This window comes from Onychostoma macrolepis, chromosome 16 (genome assembly GCF_012432095.1).
Source record: "Onychostoma macrolepis isolate SWU-2019 chromosome 16, ASM1243209v1, whole genome shotgun sequence".
Classification (NCBI taxonomy): domain Eukaryota; kingdom Metazoa; phylum Chordata; class Actinopteri; order Cypriniformes; family Cyprinidae; genus Onychostoma; species Onychostoma macrolepis.
Window position 1 is genome coordinate 13,135,954 of NC_081170.1, and position 21,096 is coordinate 13,157,049.

General features: G+C 38.3%; 2 protein-coding genes across 4 annotated transcripts; both read right to left on the reverse strand.

Moving 5' to 3' along the window:
- Positions 1-599: 599 nt before the first annotated feature.
- On the reverse strand, positions 600-7,539 carry gprc6a (G protein-coupled receptor, class C, group 6, member A). Its single transcript, XM_058747334.1, has 6 exons — positions 7,331-7,539; positions 5,976-6,273; positions 4,903-5,661; positions 4,566-4,763; positions 1,910-2,033; positions 600-1,802 (listed from the first exon to the last, which is right to left on the reverse strand). Exons 1-6 carry the CDS (start codon positions 7,537-7,539, stop codon positions 760-762), a joined length of 2,631 nt encoding a protein of 876 aa, XP_058603317.1. The 3' UTR covers positions 600-759.
- Positions 7,540-9,654: 2,115 nt separating this feature from the next.
- On the reverse strand, positions 9,655-20,938 carry sphk2 (sphingosine kinase 2). 3 transcript variants are annotated; one of them, XM_058747178.1, is made up of 7 exons: positions 20,809-20,938; positions 16,548-16,988; positions 15,112-15,261; positions 14,879-14,973; positions 14,396-14,511; positions 11,761-13,495; positions 9,655-11,512 (listed from the first exon to the last, which is right to left on the reverse strand). In XM_058747178.1, exons 2-7 carry the CDS (start codon positions 16,969-16,971, stop codon positions 11,450-11,452), a joined length of 2,583 nt encoding a protein of 860 aa, XP_058603161.1. In that variant the 5' UTR covers positions 16,972-16,988; positions 20,809-20,938; the 3' UTR covers positions 9,655-11,449. The 3 variants fall into 3 exon arrangements, with proteins under 3 accessions (XP_058603161.1, XP_058603159.1, XP_058603160.1); XM_058747176.1 differs by having other exon boundaries at positions 16,548-18,166; positions 20,809-20,925; XM_058747177.1 differs by having other exon boundaries at positions 16,548-18,163; positions 20,809-20,897.
- Positions 20,939-21,096: the final 158 nt, after the last annotated feature.

A 21,096-nucleotide genomic window follows, 5' to 3' on the forward strand; every position in this document is an offset into this window, starting at 1 on the left:
ATTTATGAATCTATAATGATAATTTCTACATAGCCTACTAATGAATTTTATTATTATTTTAATATTAATATTTATTATAATAAATTAACTAACACTTAATGTAATGAAAATCAGTTAACTTCATTAATACATTTATAAAGTTAAATTTGTGATAATGCATTAATGCTAACAAAGTAAACTTTATTGCAATTTTGCTACAATTAAACATACAATTTATACATAGTATATACACATGAATACATTTCTTTCCAGATGATATGCTAAATTAAACAGATAACATGTTAGAATAAGGTTGAATTTTCTAACATTAGGTATCATGAACTAATAACACAAACAAGACGATGTTAATTTCTACTAATGTCTTTTAATATTAATTTAATATGAATAATATATGAGTAGATATGTTATAATACCATATAAATTATTATGTACTATTATATTATTAAAAAGTCAATTTAATGTAAGAAAAATAGAAATTACTGTTTGTGCAATACTTCATCTTCAACAACCTAAACGTTATTGTAAAATTGCTACAATTAAACAATTTATACACAGTACACAAAAATGCATATTTTACAAATACATATATACAAACATATACACTTTATTTGTTTCCCACAATTTAGAATAATCTTCATGAAGTTTGGTCTTATTCAAGATCGTTGTATGTGAAATACAAAACTTAGTCTATTTAATTTCATGTAAAATGAAGACGAAATTTGTCAGAATGGTTGCTTTGACTCATGATCTCAAATTCTTTTAAGGCACATTATCTATTTTTGGTACAGAAACTTGTTTCTCCTCAGGCATAAGTGACGGATTGGATATGACGTAGACGGAATTCTCAGTTTTACTGTGTGGATCAGTTCCAGTCAAGCCCCTGATGTTCTCAGAGCTCTTTCTGGCGTATTCATAAACATTGTTCAAGAATGCAACTTTGGTATTATGCTCCTTTTTGAAAATAATTATGTAACATTTTGGCAAGAAGTGGCAGCTCAGGATCCCGTAGTTTGAAATGAGAATAACAACCACCTCCACAGCCGGTACATATTTGCCACTGGTGGTGAGATGCACTGGGATAAAAATGACCCAGGCCATGAGGTAGATGAGCATACTGAATGTGATGAACTTGGCCTCGTTATACTTCTGTGGAAGCTTTCGGCCTTTATAAGCAAACGAGAAGCATATCAGCGCCAGCAAAGCAATGTATCCCAGCATTAACCCAAACATCACACTTGAGCCCTCTTTGCATTCCAGAAGAATGGATTTGGGCTGCACCACTTTTTCTTTAAAAGGTCTGTACAAGGTCAGCCAAAGAGCGCAAATGGTGACCTGAAGCCCCATGCAGATGCAGACAATCAAGTATGGCTTGTAGAGCTTGTGAAGAAGCTCCTTCAGCTCTAGGTTCATCTGGAACGCCAGAAGGATCTTCAAGGACTTCACCAAAATGCATGAAACACACAGCGTGAAGCTCAGGCCAAAGATGACCTGCCTCACCCTACACGTATCATTGCTCGGTTCACCCACAAAGAAAATGACACTGATAAAACTGCCCAGCAGGGAGAAAAGGATCAGATGACAAAGCGGTCCGCCTGCAGCTTTAACCACCAGAGAGTTCCTTTGCCAGAAGAACAGTGCGGACATCGAGAAGACAAGGAGGATGCCGAGGGCAGCCAGCGTCAACAGGACAATAGCAAACCCGCTATTCCACTCAAAGTACTCATAAAACTTGAGATGACATTCTGAGCTATTAGCGTTTGACCACATGCTCTCAGTGTCGCACTTGGAACATGCGTCTGCATCTGAAAGACAATTGAAAAACATCGTATTTGATTGAATGTTGGAATAAAATCGTAAATGAATACCAGGGATTTTTATCTTTAATGTAAAGTGGAACCAAGGAACTTGCCTGTGTGGTTGGAGTATTGGTTTTCTGCGCAGGCGAGACACTCATAACAGCAAGTGTGCTGACCCTCTGCTGTTTTTTTGTACTTCCCTGGCTGACAGCTGTCTGAACACTTAGATACCACATTCTGAGAAGATACAAGTGAAAAATTACTTTAGGGAATGCTTTATAGAAAATGCAATATATAACATAAACGCAATAAATTCTGCAGGACACCGGCCCTCCAGGTACCTATTGTAGTACTAAGGTGCCCCTAAAGGGACAAAAATATGAGATGAGATGGAAAATAATTAGTTTATTCGTAGATTTGCATTCCCCCAAAAAAACTCTGTGTTCACTGGCAAGCAGCTGCTCTTTTGAGAAACTTTGCATTCTATCACAAAAGCTTTGCGTTTCGTTGCAAACTTTTTTTTTTGCTCCCCAAAGAAAGTCTACGTTCATCAGCAAAACCTAAAAAAGTACGCAAAAGTTTTGCCAGTGAACACAAAGTTTGTAAAATGTAAAAAAAAAATTGTAGGGAATGTAAAACATCTCTGACAGAACGCAAAAGCACTGAAATACAATTTTTATTCCATTTTTTTTTTTTTCATCATGTCCCCTTGGGGCCGATAATAAAAAAAATAAAATAAAATAAATATATATATACAGTGAGGAAAATAAGTATTTGAACACCCTGCTTTTTTGCAAGTTCTCCCACTTAGAAATCATGGAGGGGTCTGAAATTGTCATCGTAGGTGCATGTCCACTGTGAGAGACATAATCTAAAAAAAAAATCCAGAAATCACAATGTATGATTTTTTAACTATTTATTTGTATGATACAGCTGCAAATAAGTATTTGAACACCCGTCTATCAGCTAGAATTCTGACCCTCAAAGACCTGTTAGTCTGCCTTTAAAATGTCCACCTCCACTCCATTTATTATCCTAAATTAGATGCACCTGTTTGAGGTCGTTAGCTGCATAAAGACACCTGTCCACCCCATACAATCAGTAAGAATCCAACTACTAACATGGCCAAGACCAAAGAGCTGTCCAAAGACACTAGAGACAAAATTGTACACCTCCACAAGGCTGGAAAGGGCTACGGGAAATTGCCAAGCAGCTTGGTGAAAAAGGTCCACTGTTGGAGCAATCATTAGAAAATGGAAGAAGCTAAACATGACTGTCAATCTCCCTCGGACTGGGGCTCCATGCAAGATCTCACCTCGTGGGGTCTCAATGATCCTAAGAAAGGTGAGAAATCAGCCCAGAACTACACGGGAGGAGCTGGTCAATGACCTGAAAAGAGCTGGGACCACCGTTTCCAAGGTTACTGTTGGTAATACACTAAGACGTCATGGTTTGAAATCATGCATGGCACGGAAGGTTCCCCTGCTTAAACCAGCACATGTCCAGGCCCGACTTAAGTTTGCCAATGACCATTTGGATGATCCAGAGGAGTCATGGGAGAAAGTCTTGTGGTCAGATGAGACCAAAATAGAACTTTTTGGTCATAATTCCACTAAACGTGTTTGGAGGAAGAAGAATGATGAGTACCATCCCAAGAACACCATCCCTACTGTGAAGCATGGGGGTGGTAGCATCATGCTTTGGGGGTGTTTTTCTGCACATGGGACAGGGCGACTGCACTGACCGGGGCCCATGTATTGCGAGATTTTGGGGAACAACCTCCTTCCCTCAGTTAGAGCATTGAAGATGGGTCGAGGCTGGGTCTTCCAACATGACAATGACCCGAAGCACACAGCCAGGATAACCAAGGAGTGGCTCTGTAAGAAGCATATCAAGGTTCTGGCGTGGCCTAGCCAGTCTCCAGACCTAAACCCAATAGAGAATCTTTGGAGGGAGCTCAAACTCTGTGTTTCTCAGCGACAGGCCAGAAACCTGACTGATCTAGAGAAGATCTGTGTGGAGGTGGGCCAAAATCCCTCCTGCAGTGTGTGCAAACCTGGTGAAAAACTACAGGAAACGTTTGACCTCTGTAATTGCAAACAAAGGCTACTGTACCAAATATTAACATTGATTTTCTCAGGTGTTCAAATACTTATTTGCAGCTGTATCATACAAATAAATAGTTAAAAAATCATACATTGTGATTTCTGGATTTTTTTTTTTTAGATTGTCTCTCACAGTGGACATGCACCTACGATGACAATTTCAGACCCCTCCATGATTTCTAAGTGGGAGAACTTGCAAAATAGCAGGGTGTTCAAATACTTATTTTCCTCACTGTATGTGTATATATATATATATATATATATATATATATATATAACTAAAACATCCCCTGTAATAACAAATACCCAAACAATACCGCATACTAGCCTATTAGGTAGATATTTTGGTTGTATTGTCAAGTCAATTAGAACAGTGGTTCTCAATTCCAGTCCTGGGGGCCCCCTGCTCTGCACATTTTGCATGTCTCCTTACTTAACACTCCTGATTGAGATCATCAGCTCGTTAGTTCAGTTCATGGATCTCTCCCTAACGAGCTGATGATCTCAATCAGGAGTGTTAAGTAAGGAGACATGCAAAATGTGCAGAGCAGGGGGCCCCCAGGACTGGAACTGAGAACCACTGAATTAGAAAATTGAATAGCTGACTTTATTATTAGCAGAAAACCTGTCTTGATAAAAATGACGAATAAAAAGAATACACTACCTCAATATCACTTAGATTCTTCCTTGTAAAAGTGAAACTGCAGTTAGATGGATAATATTCTGCTATTATGTCATGTCCTTCAAATTCATGTTCATCCCATAGACAGACATCATAGCCCAAATTAATGTCGCCGTTCGCGTCAAAATTGTACATGACTCCTTCTTTCTCAAAAGTGATGTTCCTCAACTGTTTTAAGAGCTGAAATGCAAACATGCAATGACTTTTAGGATGTTGATTGTGACAAAGCAAATAAGTAAGTAAATAAATAAAAAATAAATAAATAAATAAAATAAAATACTGAATTTGAAAGCAAGTGTCTCAAAATGTGGTAAAATACCTCCCAGGGTTGGATAGCTGAAGGGGTCTTGCATTGCCTTTTTACACATAGTTCAGCCACAGCATTAGCAATAGCCCTGACAGCCATCTGAACACTGAAAACCATGTCAAAATATGTGCTTTTGATCAGTTTTTGTACTGCGTTTGCAGCATTTCCTATATCAGGCTGTTTTAAAAATTCCTCCAGGAATGAATTGTTCAACTTAGCTTCACTTTCAAACTTTAGGTCCTTGAGGTATTGATGAAAAGCTGTAACATTTCCACTCTTGAAGGTGAAGCCCAGTATATTTCCGATATCTGAGAGATTTATGTTGTTCAGAATATTTTTAGCGGTTGACCAGTTATCACTGGCCACCCATACTTTATTTGAAACGTTCCTTCTACGCAGGCCCTGAAATAGCAACTTCATTTGAGATGACTTAGCAAATGAGACCACCACATTAACCTTAGTATTTTTTTCAATGATGTCCACAGTCTTGTTGATGTGGGTATTTAATTTTTGTTGGTCTGCTAGCGAGTCTGGTAGGATTGCCTTAAAGGCCACACAAATTCCCTCGCTTTCGGTGTGCTTAACAAAACTTTCCATGGCAGAACGCCCATAGTCTCCATCTGTAATGATAATGCCAACCCAGGTCCATTTATTTTCTTTCAGAAGTTGTACCATAGCATGGGTTTGGTACTCATCATTTGGTACAGTCCTCATGAAAGCAGGAAATCGACTTTTGTCACTTAGAATCGTAGCTGTAGATGCATAACTTATCTGCACAAAAGATGAACAGACAGCAATTAAAAGGTTAAATAGCCTATATTATAATTCAATAGATTTAGGTTAAATATATTGAGGTCTTTTAATGACATCTATAGTTCCATGAAGAACCTTTAACATCCATGGAAACTTTCCAAAAAAAAAAATGTCTTTAGATTATTACTTCACACTAAGAAAAGAAATGGTTCTTTTAAGAACTGTTTACTGAAAGGCTCTTTGAGGAACCAAAAATGGTTCTTCTACGGCATAGCTGCAAAACCAACCATTTTTATGAGTTACTTCATGCTAATTTCAGGTGGACATCCTACCTGTGGAATCAGCAGAAGGTTGAGTTCCCTGGCAATTGCGATGGAGATCTCAGAAGAAGAGGTCCCAATTACCGCCATTATTGGCTGGACAGGTTGAGAAGAGTTTGTTGGTGAATCACAGTCTGAGAACGGCCGGGTGAGACCTTGGACGGCCCAAAGCGCAGTCGTGACATCAGAACATGTGTCATAGATGCGATATCCAAGAGTTAAGTTCAAACTGCTCAACATGGGGGATCGGTTTGCCATTTCCACTGCATGAATCATAGCTAGAGCCTGATTTAGACCTTTTGTGTAGTATCTAGAGAGAACAAATAAAAACACAAATGTTTGTGCCAATATTCTTTAGCATGAGCATGAGAATCACAGTATAATAATAAAAAAGAAAAACATTATACGCAGTATAATTTATTGCGCATACATCTGAAAATAAGAGAGTGTGTGTGTACAGATTTAAATGACGTTGTAAATTAAGATACGATCAATGTATGCATTTTGAAAATTTAGTTGAATAATGACAGACAAATCAAAGAATTTTAGTCAAAGAGATACATCTAAAATACACTATATAATTATAGGATAATTTATGTTACAGAAGACTTCAAATAATGAATCTATTCAATTTTTTTTTTTTTTTCAAATAAATGCTGTTCTGAAATTTCTATTCATCAAAGAATCCTGAAAAACATGCATCGCGATTTCCACCAAAATATTAAGCAGCACTTCTTGCTGTTCAGCTGTGATAAATAAAAAGAAATGTTTCTCGAGCATCAAATCAACATATTAGAAGAGTCATGTAACACTGAGGACTGGAGTGAAATAAATTATGTTTTAAAATGTATTAAAATAGAAAAGAGTTATTATAAATTGTAACTATACTACTGTTTTACTGTATTTAATGTTATTGTTTTATACTGTAAATGAACCCAGCCTTGGTAAGCATAAACCCAAACACAAAACTTTTGATTATTTATTTTAATTCAAGAAATTTCATAATAATAGTGCTTATGAATTTGAACAATATGAACAATGAGACTGAATAATTAACAATAGGTTTTAATAAACTGAAATTATTAAGAAATACTCCATAAATTATAATTATTTTAATTAAATAATAAAAACACCAGCAACATCATGCCACTGAGGGCCTTCTGCCCCAATCTTGAGTCTAACTGTAATTTGTAACTTCAAAATAAAAACAAAAAATGTTACCCTACTAATCTAAATGGGTTACTGTAGTGTCCATAAATGCCCCATTAACAAATCTTTAATGTCCATCACAAATAAATGAACAGAATTATCCAATCACAAAAATGTTCAATTCAGTCATATTTTGTGTGATTTTCTTGAACACTCACCTACTGCAGTTTGGAAGCTGAGGAGAAGAGACTCTGTTTAAGCCAGTGTAGTTTACTGCCTCCACTGCCTCGTGGATGGGGAAAAGACCTCCAATGATGATGTCTCCAGGGGCCATGGGTCCTTGGTGGCTGAACTGTGCCAGAGAAACTTCTCTGACCCCTACCAGCACAGACAACATGAGTAACAGGCTCAAATCCAAACCAGCCATCACTGCTTTAGGCTGTTTTCCCTGAGTTCACCTGGACGACTGACAGGTGTGCTCTCACACATCTTTGTTTATAGTACACATACGGCTTCTTTCATGCATAACTACAGGACCTCCCACACTGTCCTCAAGTTCCTCCCCCACTGTCCTCAAGTTCCTCCCCCACCCCCCTGACTTGCAAAAAGTATAAAGGTGGTGTCTTCCTGTAAAACAGGTGAAATATAACCGATGCCAACAAACATCATAACAAAAGAACACTCAAGGCCACCAGGTGTTTCTTAATATACATTTGGAGATGTGAATACAGGAATAAAAAAATAATCCATACCAGGATTATTATAATTAACTAAAACTGAAACCATAAATTTGTTTTCTTACTTGACTTAAGCATTACCTCAAAAAAAAAAAAAAAAAAAACACAACCATTTTTTTTTTATTTCAGCTAGTTGCAAAAGAGGCATTTAGCATTTTCTTTCACTTTGACTTGATGTACTAAAATAACAAACTAAAACTGAAATAAAAATAAATGAAAAAACCTATAGAGACATATTTTTAAAAGCCAAAACGACACAACAAAATTACTAATAAACTAGATAAAATAAAAAAATTCTAATAATAAATTCAAATATTAATAAAAACATAATATTCGTGCTAAACAATGACACACACACACCGTGAAATAAAGTGAAATGAAACGGATCAATATTATAATCTAAGAAATGCATTAATATTAGCCTAACTATTCATCTCTTATCTCTAGGAAATCATCTTGAAGTGCAAGTAGCTTGTTCACGCCACCTTGTGGTGAGAGAGCACGTGTTAAGCTCTATTTTTAACAATACGAGGCGCAGATACTTTCTTTTAGTTTTTTTAAAAACTAGAAACCGCTAAGAAAGAGAGAGAAAAGCTGGAAAAGAGACAACTCGAACGAAGACAATATGTTGTATGCCTATAGAACAAGCAAACTGGATTGCAGATTAATAATAAAATTAATAAAACACTGTAGTGTTTATCTCACTAGGCAAATAGTTTTTTTCCTAGGCGAACGCTATAGACAAGAAAAATCAAGGATATTATTCCATCTCAAATCATGTTTCATTGTTTTAGTAGCGCTGTAATAATTGGTGTGTCAGCTGGTCATTAAAGTTTAAAATAGGTGTGTGTGTTTTAAACTAAAAGTCAAATGAGATAGGCTATTAAGGTACAATTGCAAGACAGAAAGTCACAATGTGAGATGAAGACAGTTTTAAGATATGAAGTCATTAAAAGCTAAAGTTAACCAGTAGGTGGCCACCAACTACACAAGGACCTTTTTGTGTAGTAAAGGCATGGTGTAGGCCACAGTTGAGCAACTTCTGAGGACAAAAGAGCACCGAAACAATGTATTGCTTCTAGGGGAAAAGGAGGGGAGGCAAGTGGAAGGAGGGAGAGAGAGAGAGAAGAGAGAGAGAGAAGAGAGAGAGAGCGCAACGCAGACTAGCTGTAATCTGAAGGAGCAAAAGGGCAATGTAGTACACAGTAGGTCTCTAATCAATTGGATATTGAGATACAAGTGGGAAAACAAGGGGAAAATAAACTGCTCATGGAGCTGATAGGAAGGCGGAGACACTAAAACAAAGCAAGATAGTGGCTGAACCTTGTAGTGGTATGTGGAGATTAGTAGACTGTAAAGAGAATGATGAAGAGCTGAAAGAAAGAAAGAAAGGAAGAGAGTCTGAGACGACTGCTTCCTTGTTTACAAATTTGTGCAAACCTGATAACCAAAAGGAGACAGAGAGAAGTGAAACACTAGGCTATCAGACCAGTGGTGCCTTACTCATCTTGTCCAAGAGGAACTTGCATTGTTTTCCACCTCTGAATCAGCTTTGAATTAATTACGGCAGAGATTGTGTGAAATTATGTCACATGTTTTTCACAGTTCCAGTTGCTTTTTGTGCTTGCCTCCCCTTGAGAATGTGCTAATCAAAGAGGAAAAACATTCCTGAGCTGACATTCGTTGAATTAAACCGGAAGAAAACATTTATCCTCAGTATTCATAGTGATACCTCTATCGTAGTTGTTTTTCCTACCTTGGAAAGCCTACAGAAAGCAAGAGTAAAAGACTGGAGGACACAAATGCAAGGTTTCATAGTTAAATTTTATCTGAAACAAAACTTTTCAACCATACAGAACTAGGAACTGTAAATAATATGCGTATATGCTTAATATAATATTCTTTTAATAGTAATTACAATCTTAATACAAGCATCGGAGAATGAAGAGACATCTTAACTGGCATTTTCAAGGTGGACAGCAGCTTGATACCAAATTTATTAGATCACTCTAAAGCATGGTACAACAAAAGGAAGGAAGGAAATATAGGGAATGAAAAACAAAAACAAATAACTGGCCATCTGATTGCAGCTGAAAATCATTTTGAGTGCCAGACTCACAAAAACAAAACAACTAGAACTACATATCAGCCGACACTTGAGAGCTGAGGATGGTGGTGATGATCAACAGAATGATTGCACTAGACAGAACTAAACAGCTGTTCGGAAATACCAGTCGAGTTATTGGAATTAAATATTATTTGCTAATCATTGTAATTTCAGAAAAGAGAGCAAAAATTAAAATGCATTTGCCAAATTGTGGTCCTCTGGAAAATGAAAAATGACAGAAGAAATGTATATAGGGAATTTTTCTAATAAATATTTAGATAAAATTAAAAGCACTGGAAAGGCTCCGTTACAATCATGGTCAGCTCCACAGCTGGACTTTCGACAGGCCTGTTCTCTTAAAGAGCTGAAAAATACATTTTACTCTAGTGAATCAGTCTTACAAATGGTTTGTGAGAGAAATAGACTAAAAAGTTAAGTTACTGATCACTATGAAATATTCCTTGCCTAATATTTAACATGAATCTTTCAGGAAAAGGAGTTGAAGGTGCATTACCATAACTTCCAGTTCTATCTTCATTTGTTAGGAATAAAAATGAGAAAATGTTATGCAAGTTTGCATTATGTCACAGAAGACAGTGATACAATATTACTAGGGGAAGAAAAATGCTAAACTGGAAGTTTTTCTAGCTTTCTGTGTTCACTGCAATGCATACAGCTAGTTACCAAATATCATCGTCATCATCAAGATCATCGCATGCGTTTCTTACACAAACTAGCAATGCAATATACACCATTACAGCTGATGTTTAACTGTTCCACTCAATCCACGCAATGATTGTGTCCTACAATTACCTGCCAAAATATGGACGCAAAATGGAACCGATTACATTTCTGATCAGTCCCATAAAACAACTTTTCAAAAGCTGGACGGAGACTTAGATCAATGCAGATAAATCTTTGCTAAATGAGGTTTCAGAGCATGTGTGATACTAAGCGAGTATGTAAATTAGGGGTGGGGGTTGCACTTAAAAGCTCAGAGATGGATAAGGCATTCCAGGGGTACCTATTATGCAAAATGGGTGGAGCCATATTTGGATGTGGGCGTGACAACCTAAAAGCTGGCTATTGTTGTTAGTGTTTTTGTCATTTTATTCCACTCTCTGAAATAAGGCAGGATTAACTGTTAAGAATCTATGCACAAATGCATACTAAAATGTATACACCAGTTGGACACATTCAGTTTCGCCGTTTCTTCTTTTATGTAGGCATTTCTGCATTCTCTCACCGACAACAGTGAGGGTAATCCAAATGTAATCCTACAGTCGTGCAATAGGCCGCAAGTTTTCATCCCTTCGTTAAATTCAAAAAATACTCCTTGCATATGCAGCTTGAATAAGCAATCCCTCGGTTAATCCCAGTAAAAGCAGTGATTGCAACTGCTGGCTTTCTGTTCCCCCCCCAATATGCGGATGGCAAAATGTTATATAATCCACAGTGTCACACTAATCCCTGCCCGTTCAAATCCAAACAGGTCAGAATTTTGTAATCTTTATTCCAGAGTCCCCAACAATCAAACGAGCCATGGAGGGATGAACCTGGGACAAAAGAAGGTACAATCATGCATGTTAAAAAAAAGTTAAAAAAGAAAGCTTTCAGATTTTTGGAGAAGATACATTTAAAATAAAACAACAAAAACTAAAAAAATCAATCATTTTAAATGCTTCAGGAGTATTTAGGCATCACAACATTATAATATACAATATAAAAAAATGGATATTCATTATATTCATAATAACAGCGTCATTAACATTTTTTTTAACCAATAAAGATTGGCCAATCTCACCTGTGCCTGCAGTGGCCCATAGGGCACCAGCTCTCCATCTACAGTGAGGGTTCCTCGAGGTGAAAGTGGCTGAAGGCGGAACGCCCGAGCAGAAACATGACTAACGTAGGGAGAGCTAAGGGACAAATGGGCTCCTCTCTCCATTGCTAGGAACAATCTAAGCAGTGTAGCCCGGGAGATACCAGCCCGCACAAATGTCAGATGGATCAGCCCATCATCAAATCGAGCCTGAGGCGCAGCGAAAAGATCTGCTCCCAGGTGGCTCTGGTAGATGGCAAGCACCAGGACAAAATCGCCCTCAATAGTGACCCAATCGCGTGTAGGGAGAGGCTGGTCCAGAGGAGGTAGCAGATCATCCTCTGGCAGGTTGATGGAGGATGTCATGAGAGGGCGGTTTTTCAGGGGTCCTGCGGGCTCTGCAAGGTCAAAGTTGAAGGAAGGGGTCGGTGAATGAAAAGAAGGTGATGGGGAAGACGAGCTGGGAGTGTTGGGACGTGGCGCGAGATAAGAAGAGTGGGGAGAGGCACAAGATGGAGACGAAGGAGGGGTCGGGGAAAGGGACAGAGAGAGGGATGGAAATTTTGGAGGCAGGGAATTTGAATGTGATTGGTGGAGAAGAGAGAGGGGCCGTGGCCGTGAGGGGTTCTGGTTCTGGTCTAAAGTTTTAGGTTTGAAAGCTTTGAAAGGAGACTGACGGTACGGAGAAGATGAGATGGTGAGGGCTCGCTCACGAGACTTGTCCAGTGGAAATGCCTCTCTCTGAAAGTAGGTGCCATTTATGTCTTCGTCCTCCTTGCCATAGGCTGCCAGTTCCAAGTCTTGGTCAGGTTCTGCACCAATTGGCTGGCTGAAAAAGGCATTAATTATCTGGCTAGAAGGGGCCGAGTTTTTACGTAGTGTGCATTGCATCTCAGGTGGCGTCGTTTGATAACTCTCGTTGCATTCGTTTGCCTCATCTCTTCCACTCAAATCTCTCGCTTTCATCACTTCTTCTCCATCCATCTCATCCCCACCTGGTTTATTCTCTCCTTCCCTGTTTCCATTATTACTGGCTATGTTGTCACACTCTTCCCTTTCAGTTGATTCCGAGCTGGTCCCTGACATCTCCTCCATCTTCTCTTCTGCTTCCACCTCTCTCTCTCGGTCTTCTGCGAGACTGCTAGCTCTTACTACTCCAACCCCTCTTGCCCTCTCTCTTCTCCTCTCCCTCTCCCGCTCTCTCTCCTGCCTTTCCCGTTCTCTTTCCCACTCTCTTTCCCCATCTCCCTTACGGAGACTTCTTTGTTCACTCAGGCCCATGTCTGAGCAGGTCCGGTGAATGGGAGTGTGACAAAATCCCTCCAAACCTTCGGTAATGCTGCGTGAAAGTGGCCTGCGGGGCGGCTGAGGTGTGGCATCGGGGGATGGGTTGACCGCACCAGGTGGCAGGTAGGAAAGACGGCCCTTATAGGAGCGCAGAGAAGCCAATCTCACTAGTGTTCCCAGAGTAAACCGTGCTGAGCCCAGCCCTCTGTAGCGCTCACTCTCTATATCCACATCAGACACAAAACCCCAGGCCACAGAAAGGAAAGAGAAAAGCCTCCCAGGAGCAGGTGGGTGCCCATTCTGATTGGTTGTGGATGATGAAGTGCATGGGCTGGTAGTAACAGACACCAAGTCCATCGGTTTAACCCCACCCCGACACAGCAGAAAACAGCAGTTGAGGAGGAGAGGCTCCCGAAGGCACATGTCATATCTAAGAGACAGACAGGAAAATGGAAATAAATTTAATTCAATCACATTTATTAAAACACCAAAAACCCTTCATTTACTCTCAATACTTGAAACAAAAAATATTAAAATACTGACAATCATGACGATCACTGACGAATCATCACCTCTGCTTAACATGGATCTTGTCTACGAGTATAAAAGTAGGTACATTGCAACCAATACACCAACACTAGAGCAAACAACCCTTGAGAAATGTATGAAACTCATCCTAGTAACAGGAAAAGCGAGTTTTTGTACACTGAAACAAAGACTTTCTTTGTTTTCTTAGTACATTTATTTTAAAATATTTTTTATCTTTGCGGAGGAACAGAATGTTGTTGTTTTTTTTATGCACAAAGAATTTTTAAAGAATCTTCACATAGATCTATTGCCTGTACAGTGAGAGATGACAGGAAAAATAACAACATATGTGTTTGAAATGCGAGTGAGTAAATCATGACAACTAAAATTTTTGGGTGAACTGTTCCTTTAAAGGGATAGTTCACCCAAAAATGAAAATTCTGTCATCATTTGCTCACCTTCATGTAGTTTGAAACCTGTATGAATTTCTTTGTTCTGCCGAACACAAAGGGATATTTTGAAGAAAGTTTGTAACCAGGCTGTTTTGGGGCACTACTGACTTCCATAGTAGGAAAAAAAAGTGCCCCAGAACTGCTCTGTTTCCCACATTCTTCAGAATATCTTCCTTTGTGTTCAGCAGAACAAAAACATTCATACAGGATTGGAACTACATGAGGGTGAGTAAATGATGACAGAATTTTCATTTTTGGGTGAACTGTCCCTTTAAAAATAAGGGAGGTTCTCTGAAGAAGTGGAGGTTTTCACATAATGTGTCCTAGGTGAGCTCAAGTACATTTCGTACCCTGCATAGTGGTTGATTGAACCAGCAAGTGCATTTCCAGAGCCACAAGGCAGGATTCCCACAGGAGTTTTTATTGCTTGTTCCCAGTCTGGCCTTTCCATAAGGCCATTTATCACCTGCAGAAAGAGGACACACAGATTATTATGTAAATAACCTTATTTTTAAATACAAACCATGTGGTAGATCAGTCAGGTACTAAAGAAATAAAACTTATGTCATTCAGAATGTTCTAAACATCATCTGCCCCTACATTTATTAAATATTTTCACTAATTTGGTCATGTATTCAGCTACTGATGAGAGAGTATTGTTTTCAGCTAATTAACATGTTTTACCATGTTTAAATAATTTAAACAGAATTCCACAGACGATCCAGGAAATTTACCAAACAAATTTCCTGCAGAAAGTAGTTTCTAAATGGGCTTTGTAATAAATTAATCAAATGTATGTGACAAAAGCAATCAAAGATAGTTAAGACATTTACCTCGTGCAAGAGTCCATCTCCAGAAACAATGACAATTCCGTCCCATTCTGGTAGCGAGATCTCTCTGATTAGCTCACGTGCATGATTCTGATGCTCTGTTCAACAACAAAACCATATGCATCACATCAGTTCAATGCAATCAATCAATCAGTTTCTAAGAACTGTTGGTTTGAGAACTTCAAAAAATATTTGAAGGGTTTGCAGCTGACACCAAATGTGTGTGTTGTTCTTACCTGTCTGTATGAGGTTGTAGCTGATGTTGGCTTCTCTTATCATTGGAAGTATGTGCGTTTGACACCACTGCATTGCCTGACCCCGGCCACTGAATGGATTGACCAGCAGCAACAGTCGACGGGGACGGGGCAACATGCTTTTGCAAAATTCTGCTCAATAAGAAAACAAAAACAAACAAGTGAGGATAAGGCCTTCATTTTAAGGCTAAAAACAATGTTAAGCCACATCCTAACCCATCTGAATATAGACCATAAATGTTTTTGGCAGATGTGAAAAATAAATACACCTCAAGAACACATATCTGACCTTCATTTCAAAAATACTAGTGAAAAGAGAATTTAAACGATCCAATAACAAATTCTACATAACATTTTATTCAGCAAAATAAAACAATCACTTAAAAGTTTCTTATGTTAATGGTTCAACTGTATATTTAAGATTGGAATTTGGGATATGTCTCATCTATCCAGAACACAGTGCATATACAGTCCTGTTACCAAACTAGATCATAACTTCTTCCTTCACCACTTCCGATGTGGAGCAAAGTTGTGCTTTTTCAGATGGTTGACTCACACGTTTTGAAATTAACTGAGGCAACACTTTACCATCAATTTCTTAATCATAACTTTTCCCATAAATGCTACATTTATTTTTCTTGTTTAAACAGCTGATTGTAAAAGTTTGTTTCATTGTTGTTTTAATTTTAACTATAAACATCCAAGTTTTACCAATCAGCATAATTGCAAGGATGATCAAATGTTATTTTAGCAATAAATGAGTAAATAATGGGGTGTATTTACATTTTCACACCATTAGAACCACTGAACTGACCCAAGATCTGCACTCCTAACACAAACTAACAAGCCAAACTTATTAACATCGTATAAATGTATTTAACTATTTACTGAGCTGCAACCACTGGCACTGACAACTACCTACAGCACTGCAGTTAAAAACAGGGACAGAGCAACAAGCAGCATCTGTTTAAGTCAATAAAGCCTGGTGTATTGCTACCAAACGATCTGCACTACTCAAAACAGGCTATATTTTCCCTGCCGCAGACCCACCCATTCTCTGACCATCAATGACAGCATGTGGTACACATTATGAGTCCCAAAAAAACAGAAAAAAAAAAAAAAGAAAAAAGAGCAGCAGGGAACAGTTAAACTCTTACAAAAATAAATGTAGTCAGACATGATTCATACTCACATAAATTGAGCTCATAGAAGAATCAAAGTGGCATCTTATTTACAAGACACATACTAATGACACAACATTAACGCAACAGCACCGACTCAAACGTCTTGAAGAATTAGCAGCATCTGGATGCGTTTGGTGAAGACATTGAGTGGGTACGTTAAATGATTTCCCACTAACAAAAGCATAGACACACCAGAGACAAAGCATTTACGAATGATCAAACCCTGACACCCACCTGTGGTGGAGCTGACATCCATTCCCCTCAGCAGGCTCTGTACAGCAGCGTTCCATTTCTCCGCCTCAACTCTGCTCTCTGCCAAGTACGCCCTCACCTGTCTATGTCTGGAGACGCCTTTGCGGCGACGACCCGGAGGGTACCAGTAAAGCACCAGCAAAGGAGGGGCCGGTGAGCGTGGGCAGCTGCATCCGGTCAGTTCCGCCAGCGGCAGGATCAGTCTGGACTGCTTCCCCGCACGTGGAGACAACCGCTGGACATGGATGTGAGTTGGCGTGAGTGTCAGGGCATAGTTGGTGGAGGCTGGGCTGGAAGGTAAAGAAACACCTCCAGGGCTGTTGGGGTAGCTGTTGCTGTTACTTCCACTTCCCCCTCCACTGCTCCAACCGCCAAACTGTCCGTGCAGTAGGGCCTCCTCAGTCATAGATGGGCTCTCAGGTCCTGGGGAGCGCATGTTCAAAGTCTGGGCTCAAAAGGTAGTGCCACTGGGATGCAGAGAATATATTTGGACAATACAGCTTGAATGCCTCATGAAGAGGTCTTTCTTCTGATTTGCAGAGATGACTTTCTGGACGGATGCACTAGTTGTTCTGAGATAAAATGTGTCAGCTTTTTTAGCCCAAATCATTGGCTTTTGCGTAAACTTAAGGTTAAACAAGTTACAAATGGTGACAGTGCTTCAACAGGTGTCTTTTCAAAACACACAGACAAAAAAAAAAGTCAGCAGGCTTTTCTATCCCTGATAGTGTTAAATCTTTTCCATCAGTGCATTTTGCCTGGAAACAATGCTAAATCCTCTTATGATCATCTGATCAAAACACAATACACAAAAGAGATTTCCAGTTTAGTATTGCTAGTATCCCAACAAAAATCGTAGTTTTGTTTTAAAAATGAAGATGCACAAAGAAGCCAGATTATTTGCTTTTCTCTCTTTGTCTGACTGCACCGGCAAAATATCACAATATGAGAAAAGGCTTACCTTTTGTCAAGGTTAAACGGAAATGTGTGTGCATCTACATAAATAATCATTAAACAAAATTTCTTAAGTTACTAAATTGAACAATTTTCCACTCTCACAAATTGTTTAAATAAAATGGGAAGCACAATTTCAATTAACAATGCATTGTCTTAAGGTCAGAGAACATGGAACTTACAAATGACTAAAAATAAACACACTAAGGTTATAATAACCCTATAAATGCTACGAAAATGTTCAGTGACAAACAAAGCACAGAGAGCAGAGGTAACGGCCCGGCCGAGGATAGTGTTTGAGAATAATCAAATGAAACCTAATCGTGTTGATTGACTAAAAATACAGTTCCTCTCCAAAAACAATAAGGTTTAGGAAGTGATAGAGATGAACAGGGAAGTCACTTCTGGTTTTGGTCCAAAGCGGTGTCAGAGATTGTAGTAGTGCTGGGAACTCATGTATTATAGCTCACCCAAAAAAAAAATGCCAGAAAATCCAGGATTTGATATCCATGAACGTTGAACTCTGTTCTTCAAGATAGTCCTCAAAAAGGAAAATAAATAAAACACAGAATACAGAAAGAGGAGGAGTGCTGGAACAGGGTCTCAAGTCATGGTAAACCTCTTTACCCGATGTTAAAGATGCCCTGCTACACAGAGAACAGAAGGTTTGGAGAAAGACACAAAGAGAAAGATTACCTTTCAAAGTTAAATGCGATATTCTACATCCTACAAAGCAATATAGGTCAAGTAATATGAACCCTAAGAATATTAACAAGATACTATTCTGAATAGAAGCTGAGGACCTTCTGTTATAGAAGATGTACTACCTTTCAAAAGTTTGGGGCTTTTTTATATTTTTGAAAGAAGTCTCTGAATACAATTTAAAATAACGTTTGATATTAATATATTTTAAAATGTAATGCATTCTTGTAATGGCAAAAAGGCCAAGTTTTTAGCAATTATTACTCCAGTCTTCAGAATCACATGATCCTTTAGAAAACATTCTAATATCTGATCTGGTGCTCAAAAACATTTCTTATTTTATCGCAGTTGAAAACAGTTGTTCTGCTTAATATTTGTGTGGAAACATGATCATTTTTTTCAAAATTCTTTGACATTCAAAAGAACAGCATTTACTTGAAATAGAAATCTTTTGTAAATGTACAAATAAATTTGTTTATTTAAATGTAGCTAAAATAAATTGTTTGCAACCACTTACCTTAAAATGATTTAGTAAATTCAATTAATCTTTTTTTCCCCAGTGTATTTACTGTCACTTTTGGGAAGTGTATCCTTGCTGAATAAAAGTATTATTTTGGAATAATTTCTGTAATAATACAGTCGAAAAAACATTTACTGACCCCAAACTTTCAAACAGTAGTGTACCTTATACATCAGAATTCAATATCATCTTTGCTGCCTTTCTAATGAAATGTAATGTTAAGTTGACCGTTGACCTGCACGTAACCTTAACATACTTAAGTAATCAGATAACATATAGTGCAATATCTTAAAAGATCTAGCATCAGCAGAAAGGAACGTGCTGAACAATACGGTTCTGTTTCTCAACAAAAGAATGCGGCAACCGCTAGTCTGGGGAAATGTGAACAGATGGATTTAGTCTGAATACAAAGTTCATTATTAAAAATGTTCAAGTGCCTGTTGTTTGCAAATATGCAGGGCTATGTCATTTTGAGCCAAACAGAGAAGAAAACCGGTCTGGGGTGGAATTACACCTGCCCGGCATCAATCTTGGATGACACTACATATGTAAATTCCGCAATTGAGCCTGAAACGCAACACCGGGACTGTGAATGAAAACTAGAGTTGAGATGTAATCGCAATTTCAACTCAGTGGAGAACGGGAACGTTTGAAATGTGAACTGATGACAGATTCAACAGATTAAGATCTCGTCGTATGAGTTTATGGCTGACAGGAAACGCCTGCAATTGAGAGGCCTAATATATCGGCACAGTGTGTAAACATCTGGGACGAAATGGACGGCTGTTTAGGATGTTTTAGCTGTAGTTCAACATCTGCAGACTTGGTTTTTGGAATTTAATCTGACAGTCAGAAATATGTGATTTTATCACATACTTTTATTTTCCACTTGTTAAGACTCCTGTGAAATCAATGCCTGGCAGATTTCCGTAACTGTTAAAGACAGAAAAAACCCTGTAATGTCCACTTTGTCCTTACGTGTCCTTGAAAAGCTGGGCGGATACACTATCAAGAAATCAAAACCCATAGTAGGCCACAAAGTACATTCCTCTCTCAGGCTGCCTCAAGCTTTATCTTTCTAGAGCCAAAAGGAGCTCTGTTGACTGTCTGGGTTTTCACACATGAGTGCACACTTTGTCCCTTTTATCACCAAGACTTTTACTGCATCAATGATATGATAGTTTCAAAACTTATTCAGACAGACCAAAGCAATTTGACTATAATTAGTCAGTTGCGACTTCACAGATCATAAAATACAAACACTGATGGCCTTTGCACACAATTGTGTAGATCTTTCTTTAGGTGAGTGGCTATGAAAATAAAAAAAATAAAAAAATTTTGCCAAGCAATCCAATTAAGCAAAGGTAAAAATGCAAAGCTCGGTCACATTACAAATCAAATAACAACTTCAATTACAATACGTCTCAGAATGTGACAGGTGGTCAGTCAGCTATTACAGTCACAAGTTTATTTAAGTGTTACAAGGGGGAAATGACTTTTATCATTTGAGTGTATTTCTATTAATTAAGGGTTTTATATGCAAAAGGCAGCTCATATAGGGACATTTGGCAGTTTATCATAAGTGGATGAAGAACCAAATAGCTTCTATGCTATCCTGTGCCAAAGGGTCCTATAAAATGAATTGCAGGCAAAAGAAACTAACGTCAAGGCAATTAATAAGTACAACTGCAGTTTCTTAGCAACTCAGAGTCAAACTCACATATAAACACAGCTTAGCTGATGACAGGCCAACACAAGATACTAGTATATCATAGGATATGAGTGGACTTCTTTGTACATAACGGTGACAGTTAAAACCTTAAAGCTGGTAAAGACAAACTTCGGTTTTTACCGATGAGGAGAACAATGTATTTAGCAAACATGTTGTTAATGTCATTTTAAATAGCCAAGCTGACGAGAGCTCAGAGACATCAACCTGAAAACGGATCTGTTTCTGTTTAAATTGTTCACCAAATAGGGCGAACTATAAACTCTTATGTGTCTTACGGGGTGTAATGACTTTAATAATAATAATAAACGACAAAGCAAAAGTAATATCGGACTTACCTGGGTTTTTTGTCCCCCCTACATGGCGAGTTTTCCAGCTTTCCTGAGCTGTAGGGGAGGCACGAGCATTTTCAGGAAGTCTATTGACGCGGTGGGCGGAGCCCAGAGGATGATTGACGGGATAAATGTACAATCATGGAATACTATCCTTCTGACCAGCCCATGTCTTGGCGATAAAACACGCTTTTGCTCGATATACTCCACAGTAAGGGCTTATATTTAATACATTTCTATTTCTATTATATTTGATTATTGGTGAGAGATATTTAACATTAATTTTATTTTGAA

Excerpts from the sequence above, each read along its gene's own strand:
- sphk2 (XM_058747176.1), bottom strand. The coding sequence starts at position 17,001 with ATGCGCTCCCCAGGACCTGAGAGCCCATCTATGACTGAGGAGGCCCTA. Across the intron at positions 15,262-16,547 it reads GGATGTCAGCTCCACCACAG|AATTTTGCAAAAGCATGTTG; the intron begins GTGGGTGTCAGG and ends CTTATTGAGCAG. Across the intron at positions 11,513-11,760 it reads ATGGGCCACTGCAGGCACAG|GTTCATCCCTCCATGGCTCG; the intron begins GTGAGATTGGCC and ends CTTTTGTCCCAG.
- gprc6a (XM_058747334.1), bottom strand. The coding sequence starts at position 7,539 with ATGGCTGGTTTGGATTTGAGCCTGTTACTCATGTTGTCTGTGCTGGTA. Across the intron at positions 6,274-7,330 it reads CAGCTTCCAAACTGCAGTAG|ATACTACACAAAAGGTCTAA; the intron begins GTGAGTGTTCAA and ends TGTTCTCTCTAG. Across the intron at positions 4,764-4,902 it reads CAGCTATCCAACCCTGGGAG|CTCTTAAAACAGTTGAGGAA; the intron begins GTATTTTACCAC and ends TTTGCATTTCAG.